At 39.7% G+C, this 13,802-nt stretch overlaps 1 protein-coding gene across 1 annotated transcript; it reads right to left on the bottom strand.

Annotated features, from left to right (window-relative positions):
* Positions 1–11,861: 11,861 nt before the first annotated feature.
* Positions 11,862–13,076, bottom strand: LOC121240317 (secoisolariciresinol dehydrogenase-like). Its single transcript, XM_041137722.1, has 2 exons — positions 12,978–13,076; positions 11,862–12,838 (listed from the first exon to the last, which is right to left on the bottom strand). The coding sequence occupies exons 1-2, from the start codon at positions 13,016–13,018 to the stop codon at positions 12,040–12,042; spliced, it is 840 nt and encodes a 279-aa protein (XP_040993656.1). The 5' UTR covers positions 13,019–13,076; the 3' UTR covers positions 11,862–12,039.
* Positions 13,077–13,802: the final 726 nt, after the last annotated feature.

Genomic DNA, 13,802 nt, shown 5'->3' on the forward strand with positions numbered 1-13,802 from the left:
AGTGAGCTTCTTCTCAAACAAGGCTAAAAACAAACGTGTCCGATGATAGAAGAGGTGTCCAATGCAAAAAATTCCCTCAAAGTGGTTTAAAATCATCACGTAGTGCCATAAAAACCTATTACATTCGAGTTTGTTCTTCTGTGTAACATATAGTTTAGCATCCTCTGGATCACTCCAAGCTGGATCTGAGAGAGAAAGCCTATCAAATAAGAATTGCATGCGGGCAAAATAGTCATTGATACCCTAGCATGGTTCTTGCTTTAGTTGATAGAGATCAAGTATCAGTAAGTACTCTTGGGAACAATCAACCTATAAGTAGGGAGTGACAAGCATATCCTAGGAAGACTATGAGTCATCAACAGGGCTAAACAAGAAACAATTCATGGAGTGGTAGTATTACGAAACTATGTGAGAATCTGATAATGATTACTGTCCGAATCAATCAGATGAGTCCAAAAGGTGTCATTAGACTCAATATAGCCCATGGTGGATGTTGTGGCGCCCCCAATCCCCCTTATATAAATACACAGGGATCGTGACGCCAGGATGGTGACAACACGGTCACACATCCCAACGAAGTGCCAGTGTGTGTACATGCAACAGTGTACAAATAAAATAACGCAGCGGATAGTCAACTAAGTACCAGAATTTATTTACAATCAAACATCAGTAAAAATTTAAATAGCAGTTATACAGTCATCTATAAAATATATTACAATAGTTTCAGATAAACAAACGAGTGATCCCAGATCACTCCTCAGGCGGAGCCGTCTCCTCAGGCTCGGCCTCCTCCTCCTCATCTGTATCAACATCTGCGTTACCACAAAATGGAATCGCAGGTAAGTATGACCCCAAATAACAACGTAAAATAAAATGCATTAAATGCAACTAACATGCATGCACATGATGAAATATGCATTTTTCCCCAAGACATCATTTTCCCCGAAAATGATAATTTTCCAACACACGCCAAAATCCCATTTTGGCCCAAAATATCCCTAAAACATTTTCCCAGAAAATGATTTACCCAGAAATCCAACTCGCACTATTTTCCCAGAAAATAGTGCATTAATTCCATATGTACCATGGCCTCCCCTATGGACCATCCGCACGTCCTGGCTTCGTAGCGATGCTCAGTTCCGCGCCCGGCGCGTACATGGCCAAGCACCCACACTACGCAACGAGCGATGCCCAGTTCCGCGCCCAGTGCGTACGTGGCCAGACATCCTCTAGTCCCCGCCAGCAGAAGGACCACGGAGTTGGCACGAGACCATCTCGTCCGATCCCATTGTCGCCCGGCGACAATCCAGGGGACGTTACTCAGTATATTCCGTTCCCGAGTAACTAGAGGAGCTCCACCGAGTTAATACCCCATCTCGGCTTGGGGTCGTGATACACTCGCACCCAAAATCCATTCTCACATGAAAACCCAGTTTTCATAAATACAGGAACATGAATGCAATACACGAAAACTCAATTTTCTTTACAAACATGATCATGCATGAAATAATGATATGAACATGCACCAACACTGATCCAACATTCATCCAGAACCAATCCCAACAAATCCAATCAAAACAAATAAACCAAACCAACCAAACAACTCCAATCACAAATCCATCCGACCCCCGAACTCCTCGGACTCAGTCCGGCATGCCAAAAATACAGTTAAATGGGTTAGTGCAAAAATACATTTAAATTACGAAAGTTCTTTGGAGAAATACTTACAATGCTATATAATAATTTTCTGAGGATCACAGGTGCGCTCGAAGTGGAAAAATAGCTGTCGAACAGTGTAAAATACACTGTGGTTGTGGGTCACAGATACCCACTTTTCAACGGTAACAAACGAAGATTCAAATTTGATAGAGTAGGGCCTAGGGAGGTCGGTGAAGCTAGTGGTGGTGAAGGTTGGCCGTGGGTGGCGGCGCAATGGGCGGTAGAAGACCAAAATACCCAAATCGGAAATGTAGATGGTGGAGCTTCACCAGTGGCGTATCGGAGCTGGGATTGGGTCCAATGGGTTGCCAAGTGGTCGAGGATGATGTGGTAAGAAGATGGTGGCCAATGGTGGTACGACGGCGGCGCAGCGGTGGAAAGAGTGTCGCGGCTTCCAGCCGTGCGTAGAGGCTCACGGCGGCTCAAGGGAGGCTGGAATTGTTGGGGGGTGGTCGCCGGCCGGTGGGGGAGCTGCTGGGCTGGGCGGTGCAGGCCACAGCGGTGCGACGGCGGTGGGTTGAGGGTGAACGACGGACGCACGGGAAGAGAGAGGGAGGGGCTGGGCTTCGCGGGCGGGAGATGGGGAAATAAGGAGGAAAAATGAAAACAGAAAAGAAAGAAAAGAAAATTAGAGGAAAAAAAAATGGAGGAAAAAGAAATGAGGTCCAATCCTCATAACTTGGGTACAAAAATGATCCAACGGAAACGATTTCAAAACCATAAGTTAAATAAAATAATTTAAACGTAATGGTAAAGTCAAATTGAAATAATTAAATCCCACAGTAATTAAATAAATATTAAAAGTAATTTAAATGCATAATAATAAATAAATATTAAGAAAGCACATAAAAATAATTTTCACCAAATTAAAATCATAGAAATAAACTCATTAAAAATCCAACAAATTTTAAAATACGAGAATAAAATTTAAATAAATAAAAATAATCCTTTAGTAAAAATACACTAAAATGCAGGGTGTTACATCCTCCCCCCCTTAAAAAAAATTTCGTCCTCGAAATTAGCAAGGTCAAACATTAAATCAAGACAGGATCAAGATTCAACCGAGAGCATACTTAGAACATACCGTCAAAATCAATCAAACAAGTACGGATATTGCTCCCTCATGTCGGCTTCTCTCTCCCAAGAGAAATCTTGAGCCAACGGATCACCCCATAACACTTTCACCAAAACATTAACAAAACCTCCTTGTTAACTCGCCCAGCTACTTCTACTCCTATAAGCTAGTATTAGCACGACTAGCTCATTCAATAACACATCACTATTAAACCTCAAGGCAAGCCCTACTGCTCAAATCATCCATCCACCAAAAGTCAATGCAAATCACCCAAGGATTCTAATACTTGATTAACTCACATACTTGATCATATTATTCATCGCTAATGTCTAAACTTCAACTTCCAAGATCTTATCATACACCAAATGTGACGACCTATCAATCTCTCTTCAAGTTAAATAACAATGTCCTTAATTCAACCAACTGGATGCTCAATCTCCAAATAAAGTATAACCTCAAAATTTAAATTCCTGGAGATAATCACAATAACTATTCCCAACCATGATTCATTGAGTAACCCACTTCAATTGCACACTTCGATCAACTCACCAAAAACTCCAAGCCAAGGTCTCTTGAATTACTACTATACATCAATCTCACGCACCCTTAGCCAAAACCAATAATCCTCCAAACGTGCAGGTGATCGTCATAATCATTTCCATCACTAGACCTATATCCTCGAAATCAATAAGAATCATTTCCTAAATCCGCACCATCTATTTTCCTTAAAATTTAATATGGATTAAATCATTAACCTGTCACTGTAACACCAAGCTAAAAATAATTATTTAACCAAATTAGATCAACATCTTCAATCCTCAGAAAATAAACAAACTAGATCATTATCTTCCATCTCCAAGAAAATTCTCGCCTGAAAAAATATTCTCATATCAGTAACTCAACTCTCATCAATCCTATTTTAATTCAGCCCTTCAACTCTGCAATTCTAAAACCTTAACCCAGATATAAATCATTTCCTGAAATCCTCAAGATAGCTAATCTTAAATCTAAAACATTCTCCTTATAAAACTGGTAAATTCTAAAACTCCAAATGTTATCAAATTGCTTATCGAGGTCGGCAAGATCAAAAACTTCTAATTTAAGTAATCCCTTAATTGCTTGTTGAACCTACCAGCTTAAATCCCATAAACTTATTTCCTAAAAACTATGGGGCCACAAACCTTAGATGAACTTCTCATAAATCTAACATTGACATTCGTTGAACTTACAACCTCCTACCCATAGACTCACTACATAAATTCTACAGAACCTAAAACCTCAATTATTCTAAGCAAGTAAAAAAAACTATTTCCCTCCTTAGCAGCAACTTGAGTACCTAATCCAAAGAGTTCATCCAGACCCTGATGTTCAAGCCTTGATATTAAAACAACCAATCACCAAGAATTCAGGCCTACTACACCAAGTATTCAAGCCTAACAATGGCCTTCTCAGTTGTACCATCTTCCTGTCATAACATAACCCTCAACCCGCCTTTCAATTTCGAACAAAACAAGATAAAATAAAATTTCATAAATAAAATAACATACGACAAAATGCATAAAACCAATGAAGTAGTTCACAATAAAATAAATAAAACAATAAAATAATCCGCCATAAAATAAAACAATTAAATTAAAATGACATACAATAAAATAAATAAACAACAAAATTATTATACAATAAAATAAATAAACACCAAAATTATTATACAATAAAATAAATAAACAACAGAATTATTATACAATAAAATAAATAAACAACAAAATTATTATACAACAAAATAAATAAAGCCAATAAAACCATACTCAATCAAAGGTAAACACTAATTAAAGCAATAAAATAAAATAAATCAAATAACATCAATTAACATAAACTAAAATAGCAATAAACTCATAATATAAAATAAATAACTTAACTTACACCACTTAAACAAAAATTTTATTATTTTAAAATAATAAAAATAATTTTCTGGTACTATCCTAAAGGACGTGTGGTTTTACCCAGAGACGAACTACTCTGATATCACCTGTGGCGCCCCCAATCCCCCTTATATAAATACACAGGGATCGAGACGCCAGGATGGTGACAACACGGTCACACATCCCAACGAAGTGCCAGTGTGTGTACATGCAACAGTGTACAAATAAAATAACGCAGCGGATAGTCAACTAAGTACCAGAATTTATTTACAATCAAACATCAGTAAAAATTTAAATAGCAGTTATACAGTCATCCATAAAATATATTACAATAGTTTCAGATAAACAAACGAGTGATCCCAGATCACTCCTCAGGCGGAGCCGTCTCCTCAGGCTCGCCCTCCTCCTCCTCATCTGCATCAAAATCTGCGTTACCACAAAATGGTATCGTAGGTAAGTATGACCCCAAATAACAACGTAATATAAAATGCATTAAATGCAACTAACATGCATGCACATGATGAAATATGCATTTTTCCACAAGACATCATTTTCCCCGAAAATGATAATTTTCCAACACACGCCAAAATCCCATTTTGGCCCAAAATATCCGTAAAACATTTTCCCAGAAAATGATTTACCCAGAAATTCAACTCGCACTATTTTCCCAGAAAATAGTGCATTAATTCCATATGCACCATGCATTAATTCCATATGCACCATGGCCTCCCCTATGGACCATCCGCACGTCCTGGCTTCGTAGCGGTGCTCAGTTCCGCGCCCGGCGCGTACATGGCCAAGCACCCACACTACACAACGAGCGATGCCCAGTTCCGCGCCCAGCGCGTATGTGGCCAGACATCCTCTAGTCCCCGCCAGCAGAAGGACCTAAGAGTTGGCACAAGACCATCTCGTACGATCCCATTGTCGCCCGGCGACAATCCAGGAGACGTTACTCAGTATATTCCGCTCTCGAGTAACCAGAGGAGCTCCACCGAGTTAATACCCCATCTCGGCTTGGGGTCGTGATACACTCGCACCCAAAATCCATTCTCACATGAAAATCCAGTTTTCATAAACACAGGAACATGAATGCAATACACGAAAACCCAGTTTTCTTTACAAACATGATCATGCATGAAATAATGATATGAACGTGCACCAACACTGGTCCAACATCCATCCAGAACCAATCCCAACAAATCCAATCAAAACAAATAAACCAAACCAACCAAACAACTCCAATCACAAATCCATCCGACCCCCGAACTCCTCGGACTCAGTCCAGCATGCCAAAAATATAGTGAAATAGGTTAGTGCAAAAATACATTTAAATTACGAAAGTTCTTTGGAGAAATACTTACAATGCTATATAATAATTTTTCGAGGATCACAGGTGCGCTCGAAGTGGAAAAATAGCTGTCGAACAGTGTAAAATACACTGTGGCCGTGGGTCACAGATACCCACTTTTCAACGGTGACAGATGAAGACTCAAATTTGATAGAGTAGGGCCTAGGGAGGTCGGTGAAGCTAGTGGTGGTGAAGGTTGGCCGTGGGTGGCGGCGCAATGGGCGGTAGAAGACCAAATTACCCAAATCGAAAATATAGATAGTGGAGCTTCACCGGTGGCGGATCGGAGCTGGGGTTGGGTCCAATGGGTTGCCAAGAGGTCGAGGATGATGTGGTAAGAAGATGGTGGCCAATGGTGGTGCGACGGCGGCGCAGCGGCGGAAAGAGTGCCGCGGCTTCCAGCCATGCGTAGAGGCTCATGGCGGCTCAAGGGAGGCTGGAATTGTTGGGGTGTGGTCGTCGGCCGGTGGGGAGCTGCTGGGCTGGGCGGTGCAGGCCACAGCGGTGCGACGGCGGTGGGTTGAGGGTGAACGACGGACGCACGGGAAGAGAGAGGGAGGGGCTGGGCTTCGTGCGCGGGAGATGGGGAAATAAGGAGGAAAAAAGAAAAAAGAAAAGAAAGAAAGGAAAATGAGAGGAAAGAAAAATGGAGGGAAAAGAAATGAGGTCCAATCCTCATAACTTGGGTCACAAAAATGATCCAACGGAAAGGATTTCAAAACCATAAGTTAAATAAAATAATTTAAACGTAAATGGTAAAGTCAAATTGAAATAATTAAATCCCACAGTAATTAAATAAATATTAAAAGCAATTTAAATGCATAACAATAAATAAATATTAAGAAAGCACATAAAAATAATTTTCACCAAATTAAAATCATAGAAATAAACTCATTAAAAATCCAACCAATTTTAAAATACGAGAATAAAATTTAAATAAATAAAAATAATCCTTTAGTAAAAATACACTAAAATGCGGGGTGTTACAAATGTCATTATATCTCTAGTTACATAGAGCCAATGTTTAAGACCCTTGTGAAAGCTACACATAACTTAAGCCCAAATAGTGTAGTTTGTACCATCCATAATAATGGGAATTGGACATGAAATACAATTTTGAGTCATTGCTAGAGATATTATGGAAACATAGACTGGAAATATGAAATCAGGGCAAACATTTGAGTAGAAAACATCTAATCAACTGTCAGAGTCAACGATCAAAAGTCGACGATCAATGGTGTTGATGGAGGACATGAGGATGCTTACGTGGTAGAGGGACACATGCACATGGGTGAAGCAGAAGCTCTGACGGACATGGAGGTGCGAGAAGGCATGGCAGATTCTTGCAATGCGTGAAGACTCTGGCTGGAGATCTGGATGCAGCTCTGAGTAGTTGTTTGTTGGAGGATTCCAACGGTATGTTGAAACCTCTGAAAAGATACTAGAAACAAGCTTAAAAGATCGCTGGAACGACAAGTGGCACTGGAAAAAAGTTAAATAGAATAGCTCCCCCATAAAAAATAAAATAGGTAGAATTTTGACTAGGTGATTTAGAAGCAATTCTCTAATACCATGTTGGGATCAATATTAATTAATCTCAAAATGCATATTCTATACAAGGTAGCCTATATATAGGAGACCAAGGTTATACAAGAGACATTATCAAGGAAGATGATTCTATATATTCGTGGAGGGGACTTTCCCTTTTCAATATCTAGTTGTGCCTATAATTCTGGGGCATCTTAAGCAGCCTCATCATGAAGGCATGGTGAATAAAGTGAGGGAAAAAATCAGTGGTTGGAAGATAAGGCTTCTATCTACTGGCAGAAAACTTGTTCTGTTAAGGCATGTTATATCCAGCATGGCCCTTCACCTTTTTGTTGTTTTACAAGTCCCTCAAGCTACTATCAACAAGATTCACAAGTTGATGAGTTCTTTCTTTTGAGGAGAATCCAATGAGCGAGATAGAAAGAAATGGGTGGCTTAGAAACATATTTGCAACCCGGTGGAAGAAGGGGGACTCGGTTTACGGCATCTCCAGGACACTCAGAGAGCCTTACATATGCGGTTTGCTTGGAACCATCTACAAGGTACTTCTTTATGGGCTAATTTTTTCAAAGCTAAATATGTGGGATTGAAATCTTGGTTTCTAGTAGATGCTACTAAAGGGCCAAGATTTTGGAGAATCGTTGCTAATTGTGTTCTGTCACTGTTGAATAATTCTAAATGGAAGATTAGAGAAGGAAAGATTTTTCGGGTATGATAAATGGAAGGATAATGGTCCCCTAATTAATGAGATGCCATTAGTGGGTTCACCTCTACTGAAAGTTAAAGAGTGTAGGTTGTCGGATAGTTGGGAAGTGGATCTTCTTGAGAACTTAGTAGGTCAAGATAATGTGGATGATATTTTAGTCGCTTTATCTGGGCCTAATTCCAGAAAGATGTACTAGTTTGGACTCCTACGAAGACAAGTATGTTCTCTACCAAATTTGCATGGCATTGTATTCCTTTTAGAGGTCCCTTTCTTGATTGGCAGGCTTGGATTTGGCATAAAAGTCTTCCGTTAAAAATGTCTATCCATTTTTGGATGGCTTGGCATATGGCCTTGAGTGTGGATGATAGATTGCGCCATATTGGCATTCCCCTTGTTTCCAAATGTGATTGTTGTATTGTAGGCCATCATGAAGATATTAACCATGTTCTATTTGAGGGTGAATTTTCTCAAAAAGTATGGTCCTTTTTTGGCAACCTTTTTTGGTATTCCTCTTGGTAGATCTTGAAAATTTAATTATGTGACTTGGTTCAGGCGTGCTAGCTCTTCCTCCTGGGTGGGTTTTATAATCAGTATCATGCCCATCATTGTTACTTGGCGTCGTTGGAGGAGAAGATGTCTTGTTCGAATGGAAGGTAATTTGGAAACTCGTGAAGCTGTTGTTCATTCTATTTGTGTGTGGATAGGCTCCCTTTGTCATGCGGTTAAGAACCCCAATAGGTTATCCCGCCGGGATGGCATGATCCTGGTGGCCCAGCGGATTAAACCAATTGTGCCAAAAGCTAACTGTTGCAAAGTGATAAAGTGGATTAAGCCACTGTCGTTGAACACGGATGGTAGTAGTCTCGGTAACCCAGGCTCTCGTGGCATTGGTTGTATTATTCGTAATGATTAAGGTTGGCTTATCCAGGCCTTTGCCTATCCTATTGGTTTTGGATCTAACAATAGAGCAGAAGTCCTGGCGCTCCTTAAAGGTTTGGGGCTTTGCAAATCATTAAATATTTCAAATGTGATAGTAGAGATTGATTCAATGGTGGTTATTTCTTGGTGGAATAGAGGGCGATGTGGTGTTTGATACCTGGAGGATTTTTGGGAAGAGCTTGTTCGTTTGACTCGTACTCTCAATTGATGTTTCCTGCATGTGTTCCGTGAAGGTAATAAGGTGGCGGATTGGTTAGCCAAGAAGGGTGCCTCAGGCGCAAAATTGGTTTACTCTAATAACTGTAACATGCCTCAGATTCTTAGAGGATTGCTCCGGTTGGACTTATCTGGCCTTCCCTCTTTAAGGTGTTAGTAGCTTTTTTTTGTGGTTTTGGTTACCTTATTTTGATATATAGGCTTGTTTAGTTTGTTTTCTTGGTTGTTGTCATGTTGGGTTTTTTCTCCCATGGGCCTTGATTATTTCCATGGTATTCCTCGGTCATAAGTGAGGGCTTAATTAATAAATTTGGGAGGGGTCACTATTAGACATGTGACTTCCCGCTCTTCATTAAAATAAAAAAAGAAAAAAAAAAGAGACATTATCATGGAATGTTGAATTCTAACATTGACACACATACTATTGTAACAGCATTTGGAGTCGAGGTTGTAGAAACAGAATAATGGTTATCCCTTGCTATAGCCATTACGATCATCTTCTTGCATGCTTGATGAAAGTGCATGCCCTTAAGATGTCAACTTGTTGCAACTAATCTGTATACCGTTCTAGTCATTCAGGGCACCTATATGGACCATGCTCAACTGATGACTATCTGTTCAAAGATATAAATCACGTCGGATCTAGATTCAAAGTTTCAAGCACTACACCTAGATTCAGAGGAGTCCAAGTGTTTACATACAAGGAGCTTGAAGTGGCCACAGATAAATTTAGTGAACCAAATATAATAGGAAATGGAGGGTATGGAGTGGTGTACAGAGGAGTCCTAAGGGATGGGACCGTGGCTGCAATTAAGATGTTGCATAGGGAAGGAAAGCAGGGGGAGCGTGCCTTCAGGATTGAGGTGAATGACTTCATTTATTAGTTTTTGTTCCTATTTGCTATTTCTCCCTAATTTGTTTCTCTCTGGGCTTTTCTTCTTTCTATGTTTTCTGTAGACAAACTTAGTAAAGATTGTCATTTTGTCCTTACAACAGCTTATAAGCAGTAGCACTATATGAGAGGGATAAAGAGAGGTCGTCTGCTGCAGTTTCTTAGGCAATTTCTTTCTCCATCTTCTCTGATCGCATAAACAGTTTTCCTTGACCTTCTGACATCACTTTCTTAAGCAATTTGGGAATGTTAGACTCATAATTCTCTCTCTCACACACACAAGCGCACGCACATACATAGGCATATGTTAGGGTAATGCTGCAGTTTCTGAAATTCGGTCTGGCTACGTTCTAACAATACACAATATATTTCCGAAGAACTTTTTGTTCTGAAATATTAATCATCTTCCTTCAATCTGTTCTTTTGGCAGTATGCATTTATGAAGTCTCCATCCTTGTACAGTTGCACATGGGTGTATGTACCACTAAAAGACAATTTGTTTTTATCTCTTTCTTTAATGTAGGTGGATCTACTAAGCCGCTTACATTGTCCTTATCTGGGGAATTACTTGGCTATTGTGCTGACCAACACCATAGGCTTCTAATTTTTAAGTTGATGCCCAATGGCACTTTCCAACACCACCTCCACCCCTCTAATAATCAACTTAAGCCTTTGGATTGGGCTACTCGATTGAGGATAGCCCTTGATTGTGCTAGGGCCCTTGAGTTTCTCCACGAGCATTCAATCTCAACCCCAGTTATCCACCGTGACTTCAAGTGCACCAACATTCTACTAGATCAGAATTTCCGCGCCAAGGTGTCGGATTTTGGATTGGCCAAGATGGGTGCAGACAAAATCAATGGTCAGATCTTGACACGTGTGCTCTGGACCACCGGATATCTGGCACTAGAGTGAGTCCTCCGTCACCCTATCATACACCCTTTCTTTCATTATACAGCAATACCAGTGAAAATGCATCGTTAAATACAAGCATGCACATGCACATGCGCATGCTAAGGTCATTGTTAGGCAGGACTTCATTTTCCTAGCAAAACAAAAATTGAAAAATCTCATGAGGACGAAAGTCTACTTTGTACTCATGATTTCATTTCAAATGCCTTTCTATTTATGTATAGGCCTTTAATTGCAGATGAAAATATTTTGAAGCACAAGATAAAGCATTAGCTCTGGAGTTAATTCCATTTTAACATTGTTTAGTTCTTAAATTTCGGATGATGTAGGTATGCTTCCACGGGTAAGCTTACAACAAAATCTGATGTATATAGCTATGGTTGTCACGGCATGTTTGTTCTCCAATTTATGAGCTAACCAACTTCAAATATAACTCTCCTCAATTCATTGAGGGAAAATCTCGATTCAATTACTGTGCTATTGCAGAATTATCCACCTTGCACATACCTGGCCTCTACGTACCTATTTAAATATTATAGTAACGAGAAAACCACTTTATAAAGAATAAAATACTCGATTCAAGATTAGAAACGGAATATGCTATTAAATTTTAATTATTCATCATGGCCCATGAATTTCTTACAACTTCATGGGAAATTATTTAGATCTCAACATACAAACATTACGATTGAGACCCGTAGGTACGCTTAAAACATGCATATATATATGCTTGGAAAAAAGATGACCATAATGTTTTTGTTCTTAGGTGAAGAACTTTTGTATGGTCTCTGGAAAAGCTACATTGGTTGCGCTATAACCCCCATCCACGACTAGGTTGAGCCCACTCACGTACTTGGACTCCTCGCTCGCCAAGAACAACACTGCTTCTGCCAAATCTCCTGCTTCCAAAACTGGCCCTTTCAAATTTGCGGCGGAGGATAAAATCTCTTCCGCCTTTTCCTTCTTGTCTATTCCCATCCCTTTTAGGAATAAAGGGGTGGCCGCACCATATGGTGATATGCAATTGACTCTAATTCCGTACTGACCCAACTCAACACATAAATTCTTTGTTAGTCCCACAACGGCATGCTTGGACGCCGTGTAGCTGTGTGAGGCCAATCCATGTGACTGACTCGCACAGCTTGAGGTGAATAGAATGGTGCCCCTTTTCGCTGGAATCATTACTTTGGCCGCGTGTTTTGCCCCCAGAAATGACCCCAAGACATTCACATCAAAAACAGTCTTGTAATCCTGCTGCTCGTGGTCTAAGATGCTTGCTTTGTTTTGGCCTGTACAGCCTGCATTGTTGAACATTATGTCGAGTTTTCCATGCTTCGACACCGCAGTATTGACAGCATTCTGGACATCAGACTCGCTAGTGACATCGCAGTGGACGTAGGAAATGGCACCATTGATGCTTTTGTCTAGGCAAACTGAGAAACCAAGCTCGTCCTGGACGTCAGCAATGATGACCTTAGCACCATGTTCAGCGAATAGTCTTGCCGTACTCTCGCCAATTCCACTTGCACCTCCGGTTATCAAAGCAACCTTGCCTGCTAATCTGCATATTCCAAATTCTATTACGGGAGATTTCGAAATATCACAACGAATGATTATATAAACTATGGAGAGAGAGAGAATAATTATATAAAAGGAAATTAACTCAAATAGGTACCAAAAGCTTTGCTTTTTATTATTACCTCTTAGCAATGGGAGCTAGCAAGGACGATGCGCCGTTCATGATATTTGTTATTGGTTGTGTTGTCGTGGGGAGTGCTAGCTAATTTGATGTGAGGATATGATCTTGTGATCATCTGGGGATGTTTTATAAGGAGAGAACTCAATTGTAGCGGTTCAGAAACGTTACCTGTATGCTGTGTGAATCCCTATTAAAAGTATTGTTGCATGACATCAAGCGTTTGAATAATTACAAGTACTCTATTTGATTTTGTTTTTATTAATTCAAAAATAAAAGGACTCTGACTATTTCAGATTTGCGATTAATGTAACTTATATAGAAGTCAAACTCTAGACCGCGTCAAGAATCAAAAAAGAAAACTAGAACAATTTAATAGCTCACAATTCTTTAAATTTAACTAAGTTTTTCTGACTTGAATTGTATTCAAGAGGCCAGACTCATTCCAACAAGATACTTATATATACAAAAGCACAAGAAAAATTATATCCTTGCCAAATATTACATCAAGATACTTATAATCATTCCTTCCATTAGGCCTATAGGGCCTAGCCTCAGCTGGAAAATTCCAGACATGATATGACACTCTCAGTCCCCACTTGGGATTGGATGTTGACTAAAGTATTGGGACATGTAACTCAAGACAATATACCCCTATACATGACAATTAAGATGTAATGCATCTATAATGTTCTAGCAGTATGCAATAAATCACAGCAAAAATTCATGTAAATCTAAGTAAGATTTAAAGCAAATTTGTAAAATATTTGGGTAGTGCTAGTGTGCCGCCCAACTTTGACCGATGGGCGTGCCCAATAGTACAAATTTC

The sequence above is a fragment of the Juglans microcarpa x Juglans regia genome, chromosome 7S (assembly GCF_004785595.1).
Source record: "Juglans microcarpa x Juglans regia isolate MS1-56 chromosome 7S, Jm3101_v1.0, whole genome shotgun sequence".
NCBI classification, from domain to species: Eukaryota; Viridiplantae; Streptophyta; class Magnoliopsida; order Fagales; family Juglandaceae; genus Juglans; species Juglans microcarpa x Juglans regia.